The sequence below is a fragment of the Notamacropus eugenii genome, chromosome 5 (genome assembly GCF_028372415.1).
Source record: "Notamacropus eugenii isolate mMacEug1 chromosome 5, mMacEug1.pri_v2, whole genome shotgun sequence".
Lineage (NCBI taxonomy): Eukaryota > Metazoa > Chordata > Mammalia > Diprotodontia > Macropodidae > Notamacropus > Notamacropus eugenii.
In genome coordinates, this window is record NC_092876.1 from 181,846,523 (window position 1) to 181,871,996 (window position 25,474).

The following is a 25,474-nucleotide window of genomic DNA, read 5'->3' on the forward strand; positions in this document are numbered from 1 at the left end:
CAGGGCACTAGTCTTGGAGTCAGGAGGACATGGGTTCAAATCCACCTTCAGATATCTCCTAGCTGTTTTTTGGCTGAAAAAGAGTTAGTTGCGGGATTGGAATGGTGAGAGACAGCTAAGTGGCACAGTGGTCAGAGTGGCATACAGTGAGGAAAACTCACCTTCCTGTGTTCAAATCTGATCTAGCTGCATGACCCTTGCTAGCTGTGTGAACCTGGGCAAGTCACTTAACCCTGCTTGCCTCAGTTTCCTCATCTGTAAAATGCATTGGAGAAGGGAATGGGAGACCACTCCAGTATCTTTGCCAAGGAAACTCCAAATGGGGTCACAGAGAATTGGACACAACTGAAACAACTGAACAACAATAACAACATCCAGACTCTTTATTATTAAAATATGTGTATCCTCACAATAGCCAGTCCTGTGTCCTGCCTGCTATAGCAATCAGTCATTCATTCAACCAGAATTTGTTAACTGCTTTCTATGTGTCAGATGCTACAGTTTCAAGGATAATGGAAAGTGGAACCATGAGAAATAGATAATAAACATGTTTTGTCTTTGAAGGGCATAGGGCATTATTGAAGAAGTAGACTTTTCATGTATACTATATCCATTGGATTTGATTACAAAACCTCATGGAGGGTAAATGACTAAGCCCAACTTGTCACAAAGTGGGTTACCCACAGAGGTAGAACTTTCACTAGGTTGCCACTTTCCACTCCCCATGAATTCCTTTAAGCCATGTTGCTTTCTCAGATGTGCTATATATCACTCTACCTTCTAGGTGGGGCCATATTTTATGGACTACACGGATGCATACCATAGAACACATTCAAATTGTTGTCAGTGCTGGCACATTTGATCATTATAAATAGATCATGGAATTATAGGATCATAGCTCTAGACCTGGAATGGAACTCAGAGGCATTCTAATACAATTATCTCATTTTATAATTGAGAAAACTGGGACCCCACAAGATTAAATGACTTTCCAAGATCATGTAGGCATGAAGATCTATATTCATAGATTAAATGGCTCTGAGACCTAGTGGTCAAACATTGACCCACTTTGATTCAGCAAGATTTATTCCAGAGGACATTGTGTTATCCATTCCATCCCCAGCCTCTTTTCTTGCCTTTGCCTAGAATGCGCCCGCTTTACCCTCTGCCTCTTAGAATCCTTAGTTTCTTTCAAGGTTTACCTTGTGTGCCACTGACTACTCAAAACCTGTCAGGATCCTTCTAGCTCTTAAGATTCATTTCCTCCTGAAGTCAATTTGAAATAATAGCAAAAAATAAAACATGATCATAATAATAGCTAGCATTTATATAATGATCTAAGTTTTGCAAAATAATTCACAAATATAATCTCATATTTTAAACACCCCTGTGTTATTATTATCCCTATTTTACAATTCAGGAAACTGAGGCTGAGTTGCCTAGGGCCATAAAGCTAGTAAGTATCTGAGGCAAGGCTTGCACTTAGGTCTTCCACCACTTAATGCACTGTAGCACTTAGATTTCTACTTTGTATTGGCTTATCTGTATATATTGTATTGGTTATATGCATATATGTGTGTGTATAGCATTCCGTAAGCAGAATGTAAGCTCTGAGGGTAAGTATAGGGAAAGCAATAGGTAATTCTCAAAGGGAAAAAAATCTCTTTCTACAAATGCAGATTTACTTCTTCTCTACAATTTATATCTAATTCTATGGAATTTCTTGAGAACAAGAAACTGTTTTCCTATTTGTATCACTAGCACTTAGCACAGTGTTTTGCTCAGAGGAAGCACTTGATGATTTTTTTTTCATCCATTCACTCTTTTCTAGTCTTAGAGATCTAGCCATAGCACCAAGAAGCTAAATGGCTTCCCCTGCGTTAGTGACAGTCAGCTTTTTAGGGACAAGATTTGAACCCAACCTCCATGATCATCTCACCATCCACTAAATCTCCCCTACTTGAGGGCCAGGGTTTTGTTCTTGTTTTCATTGTGTTGTTCTTGCTTTGTTTTGGGGTTTTTTGCTTGTGTGTTTGTTTATCAATTTGTCTTGTCTTTGTATTCAGTGGACCATCCTTACACACAGAATATGTTTATTATATGTATGTAAGCTTAGACTTGCTTGAATTAGACCTAAAGAAACCTCCATTCTGGATCTGGTTCTTCTTTTAATTTGATGTGCAATATTCATAAAACTTTCCTATATGTTATCTTCTGCTTTCTAACTCACAGTTTGCTCATACATAAAGAGAGAGCCTTGAGCTGAATGATCCCCAAGTCCCCTTCTGGTGCTAACTCATTGAGATTCTCTTCTATGAAAAGCTTTTCTGTCTTGTGATAATAATATTAATAACAATCACCACCATGATCATCATCCATTTATATGGCACTTTAAAGTTAGCAAAGTATTTTATATGATCTTCTTGGAGGTAACGATCACAAAGCATTCTGTCAAGATTAAGTGATATAGAGTGGTTTTTATGAATCCTTATAAATGGAAATATCAACAAACAGACCAGAGAATGAATGAGAATTCTTTTTTGTTTTCATTCCTGTCTTACTCTTCATGATCCCATTTGGGGGGGAGGTGTTTGTCATTTCCTTCTCAAGCTCATTTTGTAGATGAGGAAACTGGGGCAAACAGGATTAAATGATTTGCCCAGGTCACAAAGCTACTAAATAAATGTCTGAGGTTAAATTTGAACTCAGGTCTTCATGAAGGTAGGCCCAGCTCCAGATGCATTGGATCACCTACCTACTGGCTAAGGAATTACAAAATAATTTATGAGGGATCTTCCTTTGGTATGTATATTGAACTAGACAGCTATTGAGGGTCTTTCCAATTCTCACTCTGCCATCTAATTGCACTACTACCATGAGTCATTAAATATTACTACAACATAACTTAGTCTGTCAGTCTTGTTATAGGATGGTACTACTCATCCCAATTTTCAAAGAAGAGAAAAGAACATTATTTGCATCCAATAAGCCAAGATGCTTGTAAAACTATTCTAGAATGGTTCATAAAGACCTAGAAAGGGAAATAATTATTATGAATAGCCAACATGACAACATCAAGAATGGATCATGGTAGACTGGTGTTATTTCCTTTGGTAATAGGATGGCTAAAATGGTAGTGGAGAGGAGTGCTATAGGTATAGTTTACTCAGATTTTAACCAACTTTTTGATAAAGTATATCATGCTCTTCTTGTGGAGAAAATAGAAAGAATGGAGCGAACCATAATACAGTTAGGTGCATTTAAAACTGGTTGAATGGCAGGAGGTATTCTTTGAAGAACCTCAAGGATCTCTGTTTAGCCATTGCTGTTTAAGATTATTTATGACTTATTTGGATAAAGTCATTGATGGTCTGTTTATTAAATCTGAAAATGACACAAAGTTGGGAAGAAGAGCTAACACACTGGATGATACAGGATTCAAAAAGATATTGACAGACTGGAATACTGGTCAGAAGCTAATATGGTAAAAATTCAATAGGAATAAATATAAAGTTATATATTTGAGCTTTAAAAAAATACTTCAAAAGTACAAGAAGTGGGAGTGAAGGATTATTAGGCAATGGTTTTATGAGAAATATCTGAGGATTTAGTGGATTGGAAAATTTACCATGAATTAGCAGTGTGAGATGTCAGCCAATGTAGTCTGGTTGGTCCTCATATGGAAGATTGTGTTCAGTCTGGGACACCATGGTTTGAGAAGAACATTTATAAGCAAGACACTTTGCAGAGTAAGGCAACTAGAATGGTGAAGGGCCTTTAGTCCATGGCATATGAAGATCATTTGAAGCAACTAGGAATTTTGAGTTTGGAGAAGAGAAGACTCAGAGAGATGAAGGGCTGTGAGATAGAAAAGAAATTAGGCTTATTCTGTTGGGCCACAGAAGATAAAATTGAGTACATTGGGTGGAATTTTTTAAGATAAAAAAAGTAGGCATAATGTTGGGGGGAAAAAAAACTTTCTAGCAATTAGGGAAACCCAAAAGTGTAATGGGATGACTAGGAATGATTTTCTCCTTCCTTCCTGGTCTTCAGGTTGGGGCTGGATGACCACTTAATAGGTAATAACAGCTGGCAGTTATTTAGTTCCTTAAGGTTTGCAAAGCATTTTATAATTATTATTTCATGTTATCCTCACAACAACCTGGGAAGTAGGTGTTATTATCTTTATTTTATAGATGAGAAAACTGAGGCAGACAAAAATCAAGTGACTTGTCCAGGGTTACAAAACTATTAAGTATCTGAAGCTAAATTTCAACTCAGGTCTTCCTGACTCTAAACCCGGCATTATATGCACTGTACTTAGCTGCTGGCTAAGGAATTACAAAATAATTTATAAAGAGTATTCCTTTGGGGCATAAATTGGACTAGACAATCACTGTGAGTCTTTCCAATTCTCAAATTCTGTGATTCTGTGATACTCATAAAGGACAAAAAAACAATTCGTGCTTCTTTGTTGAATTTCCCAGTTCCAGTAGCCAACTAATAAACTTCTTGTCATAGGTAAGTCTTAGAACTCAAACTAGGGAATTTCCAAGGCCCATGGGAAAATGAAGCTTCAATAACTTTTTATCAGTTCTTTTTTCAATAGCTGACTATCTTGTTTCTTCTAGTCTTTAGCCATCAAATCCAGTCTAAAAACTATACTAGAGTAATATTTCTTTCAGCATGCCATTCTTCTGGTCTCAAACTTTCAATGGTTTAATCCATTGCTTACAGGATAAAGTCTAATCTTGTTATATTGCTATACATAATCAGGCCCCAATTTACCTTTCTAACTTTCTCTACCACTCTTCTCCAAAAGGAACCTTCCATTCTTTTTTGCTAATTAATTTTTAGTTTACAATGTTCAGTTCCACGAGCTTTTGAGTTCCAAATATTTTCCCCCTCCCTCCTATCCTCCCAAGAAAGCATACAATGCGAGATAGACTCTACATATTAAACATATTTTCACATTAGTCCTGTTGAAAAGGAGAATTAGAACCAATGGAATGAACTACAAGAAAGAAGGGAAAAAAACAAAAAAGAGAGAGAGCAAAAAGAATGCTTTGATATACATTCAAATTCTATAATTCTTTCTCTGGATTCTTTCTCTCATTTTCCTTCATGAGCCTTTTGGAGTTGTCTTAGAACCTTGCATTGCTGAGAAGAGTCAAGTCTATCAAAGTTAGTCATCACACAATGTGACTGTAATTGTGTACAATGTTTTCCTGATTCTGCTCTCCTTACTCAGCATCAGTTCATATGAGTCTTAAGGAAGCTTCCCATTCTAAAGAAAGTAGACACTATGGTGCTTCCCATGCATGTCATATGTGTTCTACCTCCATGTTTTTTCACATTACTCTGGTCTGGAATCCACTAGAATGTAAGCTCCTTGAGGGCAAGAACTGTTTTCATTTTTGTCTTTATATCCCCAGTACCTGGGGATATGTGCCTGACACATAGGAGAAATATAGTAAATGATTTTTCAATTGGGTTGAATGAAATTGCATGTCCCCTTACCTACTCTACTATTTTTGACCTTATCAATCCATCTCCACAGAATCTTATTCATCCTATAAGCCCTGCTGGATCCCTGTTTTCTCCAAGAAGCCTTGACCATTGAAGTCCACAATGGTTTCTCCTTGCCTCCTTTAAGCTCCTTCAGCATTTACTGCTTGTACTATTTTCTGTCACAAGCATATGACCTTCCTTGCTTTTGTACTTCTTATATATTCATATCTTGTTTCCTCATCTTTATTGCAAATTTCTTCAGGGTAAGGACCTCCCAGAAGGCCATTCTTTTATTCCTCACAGCACACACAAGACCCCTAGCACTTGTTAGGGGCTCAGTGTTATTTGTTCATTGAAGAATGAATTTGAACATGTCCCCTTTGCTGCTTGGGGTTTTATTTCACCTACACACCCAATCTGTATCCCCTGAGATACTAACAAAGGGATCCCACCGCCATGTAGGGTGAGGATTGGCACAGAGGAGTATGGAGAGAAGAAAGAGACAAGTGAAATATGCTGCTGCCTATTTTCCAAGGAAAATCCACTATTCCTAAGGCATCTATTGAGCACCTAAGCAGATCTACTACCCCTTCTCCCAATAATCTGCTTAAAGGGATGAATATCCCAATAAAATGGAGCTTATCAAACATCTCCTCTGCCCATCACAAATAGCAGAATAAAAATATCTAGAGTCACAAAAGCTAGAGGATTGCAGGAGGACCCCAGAGAGGCAAGAAGCCAAGACAGAAAGCACTTCCTTCCCCCCCTTGGGTACTTTTCATTTTTCTGAAGAAGAGACCTCCTCCCTCCCCTCCTGCTGCCCACAAAGGTAAAATGTAATAGGGATTAAAGATCTGGAGAGAAACAATTATCTCTTCTGTGCTTAATTATTTTTACATATTGTATCAGTGAGCCAGCACCATATCCTGAAGCCCTAGGGATCCCCTCCTCCCTCCTTGGCCCACAGGGAAGATAGGGAAATTCATGCTTCAAAGACTTAAGGGAGAATTAGGCAAGAAGTTTCCTATGGGCTGTCCATGGTGCTGGGAAAAAAAAGCACTTTTTAGTCAATCCAAGATGAATCTTTATTGGATCAGTTTTCAGAGACTGACTGTCTCATCCACCTGAACATTAAAAATGATGTTTTATATCACCTCTTCTTCATCCATGGGAAGGAACTAAAGAACTTACCCACTCTAACGTAGGATGCTAAAACACTTTATAGTCTCTCAGCCATCACTCCATGGTCCCTATGTTATAATTTTATACAAAGTGATACTAGGGAGAAGTTAAATGATTGGTCATATTGAGAAAGAGTAGTGAAGTTCAGACTTCAGAACCCAGGAGTCCTGTCTCTCACTTTGGAATTCCAGCTTTCATCATTAGCCTGTACTTCCTCTCCTGTGTGTTGGGGAGTTCAGTGTAGCCTTTATGTTTTATGCTTTCATAGGAAAAGAAAAGTTTTGGACTAGAGGGATAAGTTTCTGTTGTGTTCTTTCCCCCCCTTTAAAAAAAAGTTGCTAAAAGAGAAATGTCTGAGAAGTACCCAGGAACAAATGGAGAAGAAAGGAGAAAAGAAAGAGAATGGAAATTTTCTCCCTTTACCATGTAAAGGCAGAAAGTTTAAGAAGATGGAGAATTGGGGGAAAAAAATGAAGATAATTGTAGTTTGGTAGTATTACTACCAGATTCCTGGATTCCAAAAACTTGTCTTTTGATAGACTTGACACAATTAGTCATTTTATCCCGTCTTTCCACAGCGTTCTCTTTCCACTTTCCTGAGAACTTTCTCCCTAAAGAGGTGTTGGTTCACACAAAGGGATCCAAAGACTTTCACTGCCTTGGATCTATTCTGAGCACTTTGGATAAGGTCTTGGGAGGGAAAGTATTGAAAATCCAAGCCTGACTTTGGGTAATTGGAAGCTATACATTGTTGTATTATTATTATTTTTCTTTTAATATACTGCAAGCTCATTGAGGACAAAACTATTTATTTTTGTCTATATTCCCAGCACAAAGCATCATACTTAGCACTTAATAAGTGCTTGTTGACTAATTAAATAATGATGGTATGTCAAGTCATCCAATTAGATCATAACACATTAGAGACATTCAGTAACTCTTTCTTGATGGCTCCTCAGTGATAACTCCATGTCAACATAAAAAGAATGTGAAAATGTAACATTTCTCTCATGTCACTATCATAAGCATATCTTATCATGTCAAATGATTGTTTTTAGATCATAGATGCTGTAAGAATCCAAAGGAAAGAGTTTTAGAATGCCAAAGAAGGATATATGGAGGAGTTAGAATTTGAGAAGGATATGAAGTGTTTAAGAAAGGAAAAAAGGAAGGAAGGAAGGAAGGAAGGAAGGAAGGAAGGAAGGAAGGAAGGAAGGAAGGAAGGAAGGAAGGAAGGAAGGAAACAGAGGACATTCCAGGTATTCCAGGTGAGGGGATTTGTATAAGCCTAGGCAGATCCAAAACTGGCATAGGGCAACTGGGGCTTTGTCTGACACAAGATTTAGAGTCTATAAAAATGTTTTCGGTACTGTCTCCAGTACAGAGAACAGTAATGGTTTAATTGAAATAAATTGAATTCAAAGGAATCATGCTTATTTTTCTGCTCAGTCATGAGTAGGAGGTATGCTTTTGTTAAAATATAAGTTGGTATTAGATATTTAAAATAATTGTCCCTAAAGGCAATAGGCTTACATCCTCCCACAGGTCCATTGTTCTCTATCCTATACACATTGTTTTACTCTTTAAGAGACTGATTAAAATCTTCCACTGTTCTCAGTCAATTAACAAATGCTGAATGAGTGCAGTGTCTTATGCTTAGCACTTATGGAGGCCAAGTACAAGAATGGCCTACTACCTGGAGAGACAAGATTAACACATGCAGGAAACAATTAGAAAAAGTTAGAAGACATTATGTAATCAAAAGCTAACTTGTGTAGTCCATACAGAAGATAAATACAACAATAGAAAAAGAAGAGGAAACAATATGGATAGAAGCAGTGAGGTTTCTGGCTAAAAAAAAAAAGGCAAATATTATAATTTAGCCATTGTAGTTGATTTGAGAGTATCTTTTCAGGTCAAACAACTAAGCACCTTCTCTAAGCCAGGAACTGCAGGTAGTTTGTCAGGGAGGGGCACAATCAGTTAAGAGAGATCAAGAAAGGCTTTGGGAGCAGATAAGTGTCTCAGAGTTTTGGTAAAGCACTGAGCTTATCTTCCTGAGTTTGAATCTGATCTCAAACATTTATCAGCTCTGTGACCCTGGGCAAGTCACTTAATTCTCTTTGCCTCAGTTTCCACATTTGTACAATGATCTGGAGAAGGAGGTGGCAAACCACTCTAGTATCTCTATAAAGAAAACTCCAAAAGAGATCATGAAGAGTCGAACAAGATTGAAAAGGACTAAACAATTAGCAAAACAAAGACTTCCTGAAGAAGACAGTGCTTAAGTGGCAATTAAAGGAACTGAGGGACTCTAAGAGGTACAGGTGAGGAATGGGTGTTAGAATAAGACCAGGGTTTTCCTGACTTCTCTGGCTTCCCTGATTCTGCTTCCTCCCTTGTTAGCAGTCTGATTGACCTCAGCTGTCCTCAAAGCTTCCTGGTCTGGGGGCATAAAAGTTCCCATCTTTTTGTACTCTCAAGCTGACGTGGTAGGTGCCTGAGACCACTTGACTCATTGAGCCCAGGTGACTCCTGACTAAAGGAGTTTCCAGATGCAGATAAGGAAAACTAGTCAAGAGAAGCTAAGTGTGCCACTGTTTCCTTTTGTTCTAGAGCAAGGTAAATGTCCTTTATTCAGTGACCCATGAGGGTCAACATCAAACCTGAACTAAATGAAGTTAGAGCTGTACCCACAAAGGCATTCCAAGCCATCTAAGTGCTATGTAACTCCTTAGGATAGATACTGTTTCAAGGTTTGTCTATTTTTGGTTTTGGTCTTTGTTTCTCAGAGCCTAAGATAGTACCTGGCATACAACAGGTGCTTTATAAATGCTTGTTACTTCTTGTTCTTTTCCAAGACCTGAATGGTGGTCATTATGATTCAATATGGAATTCAGCCTTTCTTATAGACAATGGCCCCAGAGCTAACCTAAAACAGTGAGACATAGGAACAGATCAGAAAGCTGACGTTTTCCTTCAAACTCCAGTTTAAGCAGAATTTTTGGTCAAGCTCTGATGAAGGTTTTGTATCCTTTTCTTCTTTCCTATTCTTTTTTTTTTCTCATGAACCAGTTCCCCCTTCTTTCCTGAAGAAGGAGAGAAAGCACAGACAGAGCTTCAGTAACAAACTGCATGTGGTCTCTGGTTGGTATTTCAAAGCCATTTATGTTGCAATTTTCATCTGTGAAGCTTAAGGGGCAAGGAGGGGGAGGAAGGCAAATACTGGAACAGGCCAAACTTAGGGACAGTTGGAGCGTTTCAGTGTGATAAGAGGAGATTGTGACCAGGTGCTGTGAAGGGCGAAAGCACTTATTTTACTGTAGTCTCATGCGTTGCCTGAGCGCTGGTGCTTTTCAAAAGCAGTTAAAGGGCCATTTGATGGAAGGAATGCTTGGATTACACACTGTCTGGATCCATTATTGTCTTCAGATCTTCAGGCAGGTGTGTTTAAGAAAGGCCAAGCCTGTTTCCCCCCCTCTCAATTTTTTCTTTAATCCTTCTCTTTGGTCAAACATCTCTACCTCTGCATGTCTCCTGAAGGCTGCAGGCAGACATGTTTGCTGCATTGACTACCCAACTTTCACCTCTTTATCTCTCCTTAAAGCCCCCAAATCCAAAAGTGGCTTACGGTTACTAGCCTATGGCTTCTCTTCTTTATTTCTGCCTCACTACTACTTGTCCTGACCAATAACTCTTGCTCTCCCAAGAGTTCTAAATATAAAAACTGTAATATAGCCTCCATTCATCAATCAGAGATAAGGACACAGAATTATGTTTTCCAAGTGCCAGCAGAATGGGTGTACTTTCAGCAAGAATGTGTGAAATAGCTTCTTCCACCAAAGACTGGGTTCCCATATGTGGATCAGCAGCCTTATACACCCATTGCATCATTGATCGTCTCCTCTGCCCATTTGCACATGTAATATCTTATTACCATCAAAAAGTATTTATTGAAAACTGATGTGAACCTGGCACTGTAAATGGACAGTCTTCCTCCTGTTCAAAAAGAAGCTGCTATCCTAGAAAAGGGATAAAATGCCAATGAACTAATGTTGAAAAAACTCCCCCACTTCATGTATATTTAAAATGATAGCTCTAATTTGTAAAGAAGCATAGAACTTTTGCTCCACTAGGACTTATTTTATATTAATTGTCTTTGCTTTCTCTCTACCAACTCCAACCTCACCCACTCCAGGGAAATTAATAATTACAACAAACATTTTTTTTTTCCCACTGACCTGGCACATGTCGACCATTGTGTTAGACACATACCAATAGAAAGTCTTAGTTAGCCAGGTCTGTCAGGACAGCTGGCAGTTCAGAACCTGAACATTGACATTTCAATCAATCTATCATCTCATTAGACACTCTTTCCAGTGGTTCAGCTTGCAATACAACCGTGCCTTCTCATTCAATACCACACTCATCCATGGTATGATGACAATTTGTCTACAATGGATGTGCTTCTGTAGATCTTGGACCTATCATGGTCCCCAGTGCAGCACCTAGGCTTTTGGGTAGCTTTCCCTCAAACTCTCTTTTTTTCGGTCAGACATCTCTCTTTATGCTGCTTTCTTCTGCACTGTTCCTTACTGGTAACTTGTCACAGCCTATTCACACCTAACATGAACCTCTACATTTCCATTTGGTTGACCTACGGTTCTTTGGAGGCTGTACTTTTTTCATGGTTTGCATAGAATTTCAACATAAAAATATCTGTATAAAAAAAAAGCTGGACCATTGCTTCAGGGAGAAGATTAAAGTAATTCAAAGCATTCTGTTCTCTTCTGAAGCTGAGTAGTGCATTGGGGACAACCTGGACTTAGATTCAGGAAAGACTGGATTGACACCTTCCCTCAAACATTTACTAGCTGTATGTTCTTGAACTAGCTATTTAACCCTTAGTGTCTTCTTCTGTTATGTGGGATAATAATAGCACCTACCTCACAGGGTTGTGGTGAGATACTGTTAAATACACTAAATAAATTTTAGCTGGCATTATATTGTATTGTATCATATTATATTATATTGTATCATATCATATTATATCATATCATATCATATTTATTATATGTTATCATTAACTCTGAGTCTAGTTCATTGTTCATCTGTAGCATCTATCCATGATTTGATTAATTTGGATGATTTAGATATAGATATACACTTAGCTATCTATACTGGTGGTCCAGCTTTATGGACTATTCATCAACGTTCATTTTATATTTTGGATAAGCATTATTTATTCACTTGGTTTCTCTTTTAAGGATAGTTAGGTCAAATTCTTTTGAGTAATTAATGATCTCATTTTGGAGACATTTCAGCATACTGAGGTTTGATACAATCATTGAGACTCATATGCAAGCAAAAGCATCTAGAGAACTTCAATGTCTATGGGGCATCCTTTATTCCATTTGGGCTCTGTATTATATATGTTCCATAATAATGGCAAACACATTTGATGAGGATATATTTGCCTATCAGTTTATCAGCTATCATGTGTTAAGTGCTTTCTATGTGCCAGGCACTATGCTAAGCACTGGGGATACAGTGTATATGTGTGTATGTATGTATGTGTGTACATTCACATACATATATACATATATCTATATATGACATATATATCTAAATATCTCTATATCTATCTATCTATATCCCCTATTCTCAAAGAGTTCAGAATCAAAAGGGGGAGATAGCATGAAATAACTGTACAAATGGAGTACATACAAGGTAAATTAGGGATCATCAGAGGAAAGGCATTAAAATTAAGAAGGACTGGGAAAGACTTCTTGCAGAAAGTAGAACTTTAATTGAGACTTGAAGGAGGGAAATTAGGAGGCAGAGATTAGGAGGGAGATCCTGTGTCAGAACTTCGTTCTCACTTAAGTTAGTGTGGCATCCTGAAGAAATTGATATATAAACCTATCTTGCAAGCAATTAGAAGAATTGATGATACATGCAAGGGACTACTGGTAAAAATAATGGGACCATTAATGTGTCTCTTTCCCTCCCTCCCCACTACCAGAAAAAAGGTACCATTCTCAATGCCTGAGCACTGAATACAATGTCTGAGTCTGAATCTTATTATCTTCGTGACCTTGAATCATATCTTTTACCTTCTCTGGGTCTTGGTTTTTTCTGTAGAATTAGGGAACTAGATCAGGTGATCCCTAGGGTCTCTTCTCATACTAAATCCATGATCTTCAGATTCCTCTGTTTTAGAACTGGAAGTTGTTCCCATTCACAGCTCGCTACAACTTAAGATGGGATGGGTGTCTTGTGTGCATTGCTCTTTCTGGCAGGAAAATGGATAAATGAGACAGATAGATAAGGGCAAGTATGAGAGGGGAGACATGAGTGGGGTTCCAAGTTCCCTTGGCGATATATCTCCCCAGGCACCACCCATTAATTCCACTGAAAGTCAGCAAGGCTGGTTTCCAGAGATGACAGTTTGGACATGCAAGCACAACCTTAAACGTGCCTAGTGCCACAGCTGACAAGATGCCAACATTCTTCATATAGAATATATCACAGGGGCCACATAAGACTGTTAGAAATTGGCTGAGCTAGAGGTGTCAAATGAACATCCTTGGCCCTTTAACTGCTGTGCAGTCTGGTGCGACTACTTCAGTTTCAGTCAATTTTCAATAATTAGACATCCACATGGATGCCCTGGCCAGTCTTCCCATATTCATCATTAGACTTGTTAGATGTCCCATTGTGTGCTTCAAAAACAATTATTCAAGCAGTTTATAGTTTAGTGGTCAGCATTTTCTGCACAATGACTTTTCTCCCATGTATCTGGTAAAATTTCAGTTACTCTAGAAAAGAAAGTGGCTTTTCATTCTAGTTCCATAGGACAAGTTGATCACAAAGAATATTCTCTTCTGTAAAGTGGTAACAGTATGTACTCAAACAAGATGCATGTCTTAGGATCCACTTCATTTGTACCAAGACATAACACTGTCAAAATGATCTTCAAAAATATTGTAATTATCCAAAGAACAGTAACTATTAGCCTTCTTAATGTTAATACTTTGGCTATTTTCCTGACACAATAACATATATATTGTGTTGTCCCTTTTCTGAGAAGCCTCCTTGGAGTTCATATTAAAATGTTACATGTGGGACTGAGATATGCCACCTGGGAACTAGCAAGACTATAAAGTTGGGTAATTGGTACAGCATAGGAGAGGACTAGGATAAGTGCATCCCTTTAGTAAACGATAAGGTCCTTAAAGGCAGGAACTATTTCATTGTCCCATTCCCAGAAACCAGCACAGTGCTTAAGACATTATAGATAGGTTATAAATATTTGGTGAATTGAATCGATTTGAATTGACTTGGTATACCTCGGTTGGTTCTATTTCTTTAGTCTCTCTCTGCTCTAAGGATAGGACTGCTAGGTGGCCACAGCAGATAGAGTTCTAGACTTGGAGTCAGGAAAACATGAGTTCAAACCTGGCCACAGACACTTAGGAACTGTATGACCCTAGGCAAGTCATTTAACCCTGTTTTGTCTCAGTTTCCTCATTTATAAAATGCTCTGGAGAAGGAAATGGCAATCCACTTCAATATCTCTGCCAAGAAAACCCCATAGGGAGTCATGAGGAGTTGAACGCAATTGGATATGACTAGATAACTCTAAGGATTCTTCAGCTACGGCTGAGCCACAGTCCGACACACTTTACCTTGACTCCAACATGGCAATGTCGTTTTGGTCCCCTTCGAGAACGAAAAACAACCACCATGTCAGAGTGAGGTTGGCATGGGACATTGTCTATCTTGTCCAGAAAATACAGTAAGTGGCACAAAGACAGTTGGACCCCTGGACAAGGATGTTTCTAACTGAGCTGTGTCTGGGTCAGACAGAAGACCAGGAGGACTCAATCAAATCTGTGATCTGCCTATGGCACAATGCACAGGGGGATGAAATGAGGAATACATTTTAATATTGCTTTTTATAGATGCATATTTTTAATGCCAGAAAATTATCTTTTTGAAGGCACATAGATATTTATTTTGTGAAAAGCACGCACTTTATAATAGGGGAAGAACTTGGCAAAGCAGAAACAGTACTGGGTGTAAAATCAGAGAACTTGTGTTTAACTCTCAGCTCCATGGGACTATGAGCTCTTGTAGAGAAAGGACTGGTTTTTGTCCTTTTTGTTTGTTTGTTTCCCCACTTAACACAGCGTCTGACATATAGTAGGCACCTCAGTTGGTTCTATTTCCTTAGCCTCTAGCCTTAAGGATAGAGCATCTAGGTGACCACGTGGATAGAATGCCAGACTTGGAGTCAGGAAAACATGAATTCAAACCTGGCCACCGATACCAGCTGTATGACCCTGGGCAAGTCACTTAACCCTGTTTGTCTCAGTTTCTCATCTGTAAAATGAGCTGGAAAAGGAGATGGCAAACCATTCCAGTGTCTTTGCCAAGAAAATCTAAAATGGGGTCAAGAAGAGTCAGACATGAATGAAAAACAACTAAATGATGATTCCTACAGTGGTGAAAATATTCGACTTTAGATTATGACAAGGGACAACAGCTATAAGAAGTGGTCCAGATGTGGCCTTGTATCTGAAAGCTTTCTGTTAATGTTGCTGAAAAGGGTAGGGCAAAGGAAAGATTCTCATAGTTCTCTAGGGATCAGCTATTTTGAATTAGGGGAAGAAAATGCCTCTGGGAGTACAATTGTGAAGATATTTGAATGTGTCTTAGTTTCTGGAGTCCGAGAACTATTACTTTGCCTTTACGGTATATACTGAATAAATTGACTATTGACTTCAATGAAGGGCTCAGATCCCAGAAGTACAAAGCAGGCAATGTGCAGATCTCATATTCCTGTGAGGTTCATGAGGACTATTAAGAATTATCACAGGAGTCAAGTCAAGTCAACACTTATTTAGTGCTTACTACGTGTCAGACACAGTACTGTGTGCTGGGAAGACAAAGAAAGGGGAGGGGCATCCTTGCTCTCATGGATCCAACAGATGAACGGGGGAGAGAACATGCAAATAACTGTGTACAAAAATGATAGGGATGGGATAAACTGGAGGTCACATCAGGTGGCAGGGGCTAAAATGAAGAAGGTTTAGGAATGACTTTTTATAGAAGGTAGGATTTTAGCTAAGATTTGAAGAAAGACCAAGCAGCCACAAATTGAAGATGAAGAGGCATGTATTCCAGGCATAAGCACCAGCTAGTAAAGATGCCTCAGGTTGGGAGACAGTATTTTGTATGAGGAACATCAAGGAGGTTAGTGTCACTGAATATAAAGATAGTAAAACTTTAAAATGTAACAATATTGGGAATCAAAAGACATGAAAAATCACAGCTGCTCTACCCCTCTGTGTATCCCATTCCCCTCTAGGCACCTTTTGAGGACTCATTCCTTCTATTCTACCCTTCATCTGACCTGCCTGCTCTACCTCTTCTTTCTTTCAGGTGCACTGTGGACAACCGAGTCACCAGGGTGGCCTGGCTGAACCGCAGCACAATCCTCTATGCTGGGAATGACAAATGGTGCCTAGATCCCCGGGTAGTCCTCCTGACTAACACCAAAACCCAGTACAGCATTGAGATCCAGAATGTGGACGTGTATGACGAAGGCCCGTACACCTGCTCTGTGCAAACGGACAATCACCCAAAGACATCACGAGTCCACCTCATCGTTCAAGGTAAAGGATGCTGCCGAATGGGGAAGTCTGGAGCATGGGAGTTGGGGCACCTTTAGTGTGGTCCTTCCTAGATGTAGAATGTGGACTCTGGCTAGGTCAGTTTCCTGGTATTTTGTTTGTTTTGGTTTTGTTTTATAGAATACACAACTTGAGTGTCTTGGTGACTTTCACACTGAGTAAAAGGTAGGGCCGGGACAAAAGTGACCAACTCCAATTCAGTAATAATACACAATTAAACCATGTTACCTTCTTTCAATTTGCTGCCATCAATCACATTGATTTCTTATTTTGTTCTGCTTTTCCTTTGGCTACTAGTACAGAGCTTCCTTTGCTTAGTGTAAGGTATAGATGTAGTAGAATGTCCCTTTTCATATCTTTGAAAGGGAGTTCATTCTTTGTTATTTCTGTTTCCTTGTCCTTCCTATAGGCGGCCCCAAGAGTAGAGCCTAGTGATCTTCCACAAGCCGAAGACCTCTGTGAAATGAGAATGAGCCGGGACAGGAAGTTCAGATGTAAAGTGGAGAGTGGGGAGGGGGGGAGTTAAAAAAAAAAGGAAAGAAGAATTATGGAAGAGAACCGTAAAAAAAGAGATGGGAAATGGGGGACTTAGACATAGACAAACAAGGCAAAAAGCAGGAGCAAATGAGAAAAAGGATTTGATGAGATGAGGATGCCTAGAACAAGCTACCTGTAGAAAAAAGACTTGACAGCAGGCCATAGCCAGAGTGAGAGATTATACAATAACCGGGGTGTATGGGTATGTTTAATTTCAAATTCTGGAAGAACGTGCAGTTCCACTAAGCACTCTCTGATTGTTTCCTTAATGAGAGCCAACAGTGGCGGTTTCTTCTGTTCTAAAACTCTGAGCTTCCATACTGAGGCTGTGGTTTTTTGTCTTGTTTTGTTTCATTTTTTTGCCTGGAATGGGGTGCCATTGTTTTCCTATTTGAGTCAAATGAAAGTGGAGTTGGTGAGAGCAAAGTGTGGAGGCAGAGAACAATGCTTTGGTGGGGGAATTTATTACAGACAGCATTACAGACATATGATGAGAAGATGAGTGTGTGTTGATATAGGAGTATGCCTCATATACACTGAAATGAAGGGATCAGCCTAGGGTCAGAGGTCAGCAATCTTAACTTGGGCAATGTGAGCACAAACTAATGGAAAATGTCTAATCCTTTGCTAGGTGATTTCCTCTATAAGTTGGCTGGGTGCCCTCTTAGCATGACACACCAGCTCAAGTATTGGAATCTCATCTTGGGCTAATTTTCAAATGCTGATGGGTATATTGATTTGGAAACAAGCTGGGTTAAGAAAGGCATTGGTCTTGTACACAGAGCCAGCCTAAGCTAATCCGCTGTCGATATGCCTGGACTGAGCATTATTGACACTCTAATGAATAGAGGGCCATAATTTTCCAGGGTCTTTTTTTCCTTCCCTCTTAAAGCAATCAGACAAACTAAATAGAACCAAACTTCCCTGTCTCTGTATTGGAAAGGGCATATATCATCACAGGGCAGATTTGTTGTTGTTTATCTTGTGATCTGTTATTACATTGAGCTTAAAGTATGACTCCCATACCAGAAATTGTCTGTGTGGATAGTCTTAAATAGCTGTTTCAGACTCTGGATGAAAATTCCATGTGACTGTGCATGGTTTCTATAATCTCTGCTATTGGGAAATTGAAGATGATCAATCACTTGGGTTTGAGATTTCTGAGCTGCAGTGTGTCCTCAGTATGTCAGGCACCTATGCGGTGAATTCCTGGCAGCAATGGACCATCAGGTTTCCTAAGGAGGAGTGAACTGGTCCAGGTTAGAAACAGAGTGGGTCAAACCTTCCCAAGCTAATCATTAGTTGGATTAGTATGATGAGAGACAACTGTACTTGCAGCCTGAGTGAGTCAAGGAAAAACAGTCTCTAAAATAAATATGGAATGAGAAGAAAAGCAAAGGCAAAGAAATGGAATGAAAGAGAAGGAAAGGAAAAAGAAAAAGAAAATTGCACTGGCATAAGAGTTAGGAGTCTTGTTGAAATTTCTAACGGTTTTTGATCTTTAAAAAAAAAAAACATCTATTTTACACTGAAGAGTATATGAACATTGTGTGTATGTGAACCACATAATAATAAGGTTAGCTAGACAGGACTCAAATGGTCACTTCTTCCCCCACCTTTTCTTTTGGTGCTTCTGGCTTCAAATCTAGAATTCTTTATACCAGAATAATGTCTTTTGCTTCCTCTCCCTCAGCATACATATAAATGACACCTGGTTAATGTTTCTCTCTTCCACTCCCTGTGGTTTAAACTATTCAAAATCTAGTACTACATGATACAACCAATAAAGTTTGAGCTCAAAGGATCCTTGGAGTTGGCTATTCAAGTTATTTTATTTTTGTTTCTACTGATAGAAGCAGCTGCTTCAACATGTATTAAATGGGAATGAATGACATGAGAAGAATCCTTGAATGTCAGTTCTCTGGAAACAGTGGCCACCTGGTCCAATCCTCTTATTTTATTCAAATATTTTTATAAATTTAATATTGTACTTCCATACAACTAAATGAGCATGCTTTGCCACTATTTACATTTTAATTAAGCAGTATAAATATTATAACAACTTTTTAGTAACATTTTATTCTTTGTGCATTCATCCTCATTCACTTTCCTTTTTAAATAGCTGTATTTAACCATCTCCCCTTAAAGGATTTCATTGATATATCTGTATATGTATCATAATGTATTTAATCATTTCCCCTATTATTGGATATTTAGCTTGCTTCCCATTTGGGGAAATAAAGAGTAATGCTACAGTCAATCAACAAACATTTATAAATGCCTGCTGAGCACTTGAAATACACACACACACACACACACACACACGCACACAACTTGCCCTCAAAGTGTTTATATTCTTTTAAAGGAACCGGTATGTAAAACATAAATATGGATATATATATGTATATATCTAGATACCTCCCTGCCTAGTAATATATAGTATTATGCATGTGTGTATGTGTGTATACATATGTGTGTGTATATGTATGTGTATGTATTTACATATACATACATTATATATGTTTATGTGTGTATGTATTCTATGAGGTTTGGTAAAAAAGGACATTCCAGACTGAAAGATCTTCAATTATTTCTTTGTTTGTTTATTTTATATCACTTTGAAGATATATTCTCAACAATGCTAAAATGTAAATTCTTTTAGAGCAAGAATGATTAGATTTATTTTATCTGTTTCCCTTGCCTATCATAATGCCTGATCTAGAGTAGGGATTTAATAAATGCTTGTTGATGAATTGGACAGAGGAACTTCAGGGTCAAAAGGTATGGCCATCACAACTTTTATAGAACACTGTCAGATTGTTCTCCAAAAACATTTCATAAATTTACAATCCCACCAGTAATGAATGCCATCCGATTATTTTTAGAGATGGGAGATGAAAGCCCAAAGATATTAAATGACAGGGTCAAGGTCCCATAGCTAGAAAATGATGGAGACCTAGAACTTTGATCTGACTCCTTAGTCTCCTACTCTAGTGGTCTCCAAGTTTTGAGATCACACATGCAATCAGGAAAAACAAAGAAAAACAAAAACTGCTATATGCATGGCTAATATATGCATATTCATTTATTTATAAATTATATTCATGGACTCTGGTATATTATAAAACAACAGAAGGTGATAAAGATAAAATAAATAATATTTAAATATTTATTTATCAATGGCACAAAAATGTTTTTGCTCACTGGAATACTCTTATTCTTAATGTTCACTTAGAATGATGTTCTAAGCTTCATTCTTTTTTGAAATCTTGGTTCAATAACTTGTGATGGAAAGAGTGACTGAGAGGTCTAGTTCTAAGGTCAGTTTATTTTGGCTTCAAAGATTATCATTGCTGAAAAAGATATCTTGCAAAGTTAGGTAGATCCAAATGGAACAAGTGCGTCATTGGCCTCCATAAATAAACCTTGATACTGTTTTTTTTTCAGTCCCATCCACTATTTATAAAAAGGTATTTTGCTGAAAGTCAGTCACAGTTTGTTGTGAGGATCCAAGGAGAGAGTAATTGAAAAGTGCTTACCACAGGGCCTGGCACATAATAAGTGCTCTTTGATATTTAATATTATTTAATATTTAATATTATGATGATGATGATTTCTCTGTTTTGGGAGAGGAGAGTTGATAATCTAAGAGTTGCTATTTCAGGTAGGGAAGAAGGGTATGGCAGGGCAAATGGAAAGATAGCCCATAGGTTCTAGTTTCCTGGTGGTCTATGATCTTTTTCTTTACAGCTAGCTAATAAAGGGCTGTTCTTTGGGGTAGAAGCGAGAAGTAAGAGGTCTTGGGATCAGGGTTACAGATCTGAGAGAGATCAATCTGTGGCTGCTTAAGCCCCAACAGCACTGTCAGCGCTGTCCTTTGAACTTGTAGACCCAGACCCATTGGTACTGCCCAGTGATGCTGAGTTTACTTGCTTTTTGGTCAGCTTGCTTCAGGTACTCCTGGACACCTTGCTTAAGTCTCCCTTGAGAGGCAGGTGACTCAACAAATAGGGCATTTGTAGCCATAAAGACCTAAATTCAAAACCAGCCTCTGATACTTGTGTGACCTTGAGCAAGTCACTTAACTTCTATTTACCTCAGGTTCCTCTTCTGTAAAATAAGGGTGACAATTGCACTTATCTCCCAGCATTACTATGAGGATCAAATGAGATAATATTTGTAAAGTACTCTTTTTTTCCTTTTTTGGCCTTTGACCTTTACTAGCTGTGTGACCCTGGGCAAGTCACTTAACTGTTTGCCTCAGTTTCTTCATCTATAAAATTAACTGAACAAGGAAATGGCAAACCACTCCAGCCAAGAAAACACAAATGGGGGGTGGGGGGGGGGGGGAAGCTGGTGGCAGGGCTGATATTCCAAGACATCCTGCACTGGGAGTAGGCAAAGGGAAGGAAAGCATCAGTCTGGCAGTGTTTTCAAGTACCTGAACAGTCGTCCTGCTCTTCCCATTTCTATAATGTTTTCCTATATCCCGTTGGAGCATCCTGCGAACCATCCTGGCATGTAAACATCCCACTTTGGGGACCACTTATTCAAATTCATCACCACCCAGTTCCCCTTACTGTTCATTACCCCTTTATTGGGAAAAGGGTCTTCTTCTCCAGAAACATTTAAGGCTTCCTCAAAGCCTACCCTTCCGATAAAAAAGCCGAAACAGTGCTTTGACATTGATAATAACAGTAGTATGAATGAGCCAGGCATTTAAGCTCACATGGATAATCTCTTGAATGGCTAATGCAGGACAACAGTTAACATTTATATAAAGTTTTTAGATTTGCAGAGTTTTTCCATATATTATCTCATTTGATCCTCACTTTCAACCTTGGGAAGATAGGTACTTTTATTGTTACCATTTTAAAAGTGGGGAACCTGAAAATGAGAAAGATTAAATGACCTGGCCAGGGTCACACAACTAATAAGTGTTTTAGGTTGAATTTGAACTCAGGTCTTCCTCCATTGAAAATCCAGCATTCTAGCCATCTGCTGAGACAATTCAAGAGTGAACACATAGTTTTGTTTTGTTTTATTTTCTGGACAGAATAGCTATAACAATTTTTTTTAGCATCTACCTATGAAAATTCAAGACAAGCTTATAAGTCAAGGACAATCCTCATATATATTCATTGAGGACCCTAAATATGCTCTTAGGGCATTTTGTCCAAAGTTCCTTCACTTAGGTCTAATGTTTTAAACCAGAAGTCTCAGTGCCCTTTATTCCTGGACCCCTGTGATTCATGAGTTTAATTCCAGCCTTCTTCCCAGGGCCATCTGCATATTTTAACCCCTTCCAACCTTTCAGGCCCAGTAGCCTGTAATAGAAATAAAAAGAGAAAGTTCTATTTCTGTCACTGGTCCCAAACAACTGTATTGATCCTGTCCTTGACCCAGCAGAGCCAACAGGCCCCTTTTTCCCTGGAAGACCCCACATGGCAGGGAGAGCATGACAACTGCTCTTAATGAGACTGCAGTGTTTGCTAAATTAAAGGCACCCTAGGGAGGATGTGGAGAAAGCCCTATTTTTATTTATAAAAACCCTAGCGTACTTGTACAGTGGTGATGAGCCTACAGCTGCTAGAGGTGCATTAAGGAAGGTTCACCTTATCTAAACCCTGAAAATGGACTTCTTTGGAGTGCTGTGCCTGCTGGGCTTTAATCTCACTTAGAGACACATATTTGCATGATAGAAAACTGTAGAATTTAGTGCTTATAAAAAGGTGGGGATATTAGTGTAATAATAATAAACAAAAAGCTTTTGGCCTCTTTATCAGTTTTCCAGGCCCTATCTCACTCTTTATTGTTATTCCAGGAACTAATCACCCCCCTCCCTTTTGTTTGGTGTAAATGAGTTTTCCCTTTTCTTCTAGGGCAGAATTAATCTGTAAATCCCTACTTATGGTTTGATAGTTAATTATCCGCTTTTTGGAGTCAAACTGCTCAGGTGAAAGGGGGAGGGCAGTAAATGTGGGCCCAGTAGGAGGGGCTAGGGGAAGGCAGACTGGATATAGTTGCATCCCTTGATCCCCTCAGCAGAGTTCAAGGGGACAGAGCCTCCCACAGACTTCTAGGTCCACTGCCAAGGCCTGCTGCATGCAAATAATGGAGCCTTTGGAAGTTCCACCCCTTCACTCATCACCTGTCCTCCCAGCATTTCCAGGGCCCCCACCCCCTACCTGGCCACTTTGTTACTCTTCAACCTTGCATAATTAATCATCCTCCCTTAGCCAAACTCATTATTATAATTAAACAAACAGGAACAATAACTTTTAATTTCCAGACACCTACATCCCACAGGCCTTCCAGGCACCTGAACAAAAGGGAACCTGAAACAGATTAGTCTAGAGGGTAAGTTGCCTCAATACTTCCCTTCCCACTTTGAGAGCAAAGCCTTCAATGCTTCAGGTTTCCTCTCCCTGCACACAGCTCCAGAAAATTTGGCCAAATCCAGAGGAATTAGAGCTAGAAATAAACTTAGAGCTTCTCCAGCCCAAAACCCTCATTTTACAGATGAGGAAACTGAGGTCCCAGGAAAGGTGAAGTGACATTCCCAAGTCATACAGCTAGTGCGTAGCAGAACAACTTTAAACGTTATTATTCATCAGTCAGTCAACAACCATTTCTTAAGTCTCTGCTGTGTGCCAACCACTTTGCTAAACTCTAAGGATGACAAAGAAAGGCAGGAAGCAGTCCCTGCCCTCAAGGAGCTCACACTGTGAAGGGAGTATGATAACATTTAAACAACAATGTACAAACAAGATGTGTGTGTGTGTGTGTGTGTGTGTGTGTGTGTATGCCTGTATGAAATTGGGAATAATCTCATTCATTCAGAAGCTTGATTCATTTTGCATTCATCGGTGGATAAGTTTCACCCAGATCTGAGGAGACAAAATTGTCTACTTTAGGTGCTTGGTGCAAAGTGAACAGGCCTTTCTTTATTTCCCCTCCTTGTTAGCACCATGTCCCTCTTTAAATTATTTTGAATTTACTTAGATGTATGCTTGTTGTTTCATTCTGGTAGAATGTAAAGCTCTGGGATTCAGGAATTCTTCTTATTTTTGCCTTTGTGATCCCAGTCCCTGCACCAGTGCTTGTCACTTTGGGAGGTGTGTGTGGTCCAAACGTTACTTCATTAAGATAGGAAGGTCCAGGTGAGGAAATTACTTCTACCAGTACAGATTGGCAACTAATCTGCAATTTATAGTTATAGGGAGTTCCCTGTGAGCCAGGAAAGGTTGTGACTCATCCAGGGTCACACAATGAGGCATGATTTGAGGACCTTCTTGCTAACTTTTAAGGCTGGCCCTCTATCTCCTATTTAGTTCTGCCTCTCACCTTACACATGAACTTCCAAAATGAATTGAATTGAATTGAATTGAATCATAGGCTGATGTTATAGCTGACCCAGTCTGGCAGCTAGTTCCAAACTACTTCATTCTCTCTTTCCTTTCAAAAGTACTTGAAAATTTTGTTGTTAACATGGTCACAGGCCTATGCATAGTAGATGAGCCTCTACTGAGGATCTTTAAAAAGTAAGAAGTTAAATTCATTCACCAAATTGGAAGGTTCTGGGAAAGGAAAAGAAATTAGGCCATTTTATCTGAAATTGTGTTACTAAATTCAGACAGCATGCAAGTGATATAACTAAGTGACTTTGAGCCAATTCTGATACTTTTTGATGTAATCAGTGAAGGTTTTGAGATTTGTCAAAGCAGTCAACACTAAAAACTCAATTAACTCATTTGTAGCATACTCTCACCTCTAGGCATAGTAAGACAATTAAGAAGCAAAGCAAAACAGGAAAGCTTTCTTAGTCATGTACATCAATGCTTAATGGAGAAGGTAAGATGCTCCAACACTTGGTTAGGTGAAGGCATCATAGGAACATAGCAGCATGTGGTGCAGGGGAGAGAGAATTGGGCAAAGAGGAGGAAGTAGATCATGTTCCTGAAGCTGTTTGGAGAAGTCCCTGTCTCCATTTTTTTTTTTTTTGATCAGACTGTGACTAGCTGCAACCCCCCAGGACCAAATCCTTTGCCATATTTGGGCCTTGATAGTACAGTCTTTAGAAGAAGCACCCCTTTTGTTATTTGGCTCCAGGCTCTCACAGAAGACCAGAAGCATCATTTCAGACAAGCAACTAATGATGGTTCCTAGCTTCCACGGAACTACCCCCATCTCCTTCCCCCTCTCCCTTTGAACATCCATGTAGATGTTGATTCCCCCAGGGCTGTAGCTGAGCTGCCAGCTAGTTTTCCTCAGGGAATCAACATGGTCTTCTCTACAGACCAAATATTTTTATCTGCAGGAGGAAAATACTGTGGTTCCAACTGTATCCAAGACTTTCTTATAGCCTCCAAGTTATACGTTTTGTTCTTCCTTTGGAAGGCAAATGCCAATTATCAATAACAGGCAGTGACCAAGTTACATTTCTTAGATATGTTTTCTCTTTTCATCCCCATGCCATAGGATCATTAGTTTACTCTGGAAGGGACCCAAGATGCAATTTAATCCAACCCCCTTATTTTACA

General features: G+C 39.0%; 1 protein-coding gene across 3 annotated transcripts in view; it reads left to right on the plus strand.

The window, feature by feature from the left end:
• The window catches only part of NTM (neurotrimin), a 1,288,851-nt gene that overhangs the window by 989,256 nt on the left and 274,121 nt on the right, over positions 1 to 25,474 (plus strand). For all 3 annotated transcript variants that reach the window (XM_072611617.1, XM_072611615.1, XM_072611616.1), the window contains one exon: positions 16,144 to 16,376. In XM_072611617.1, coding sequence (XP_072467718.1) covers positions 16,144 to 16,376 — 233 coding nt within the window. The remainder of the gene's footprint in view (positions 1 to 16,143; positions 16,377 to 25,474) is intronic.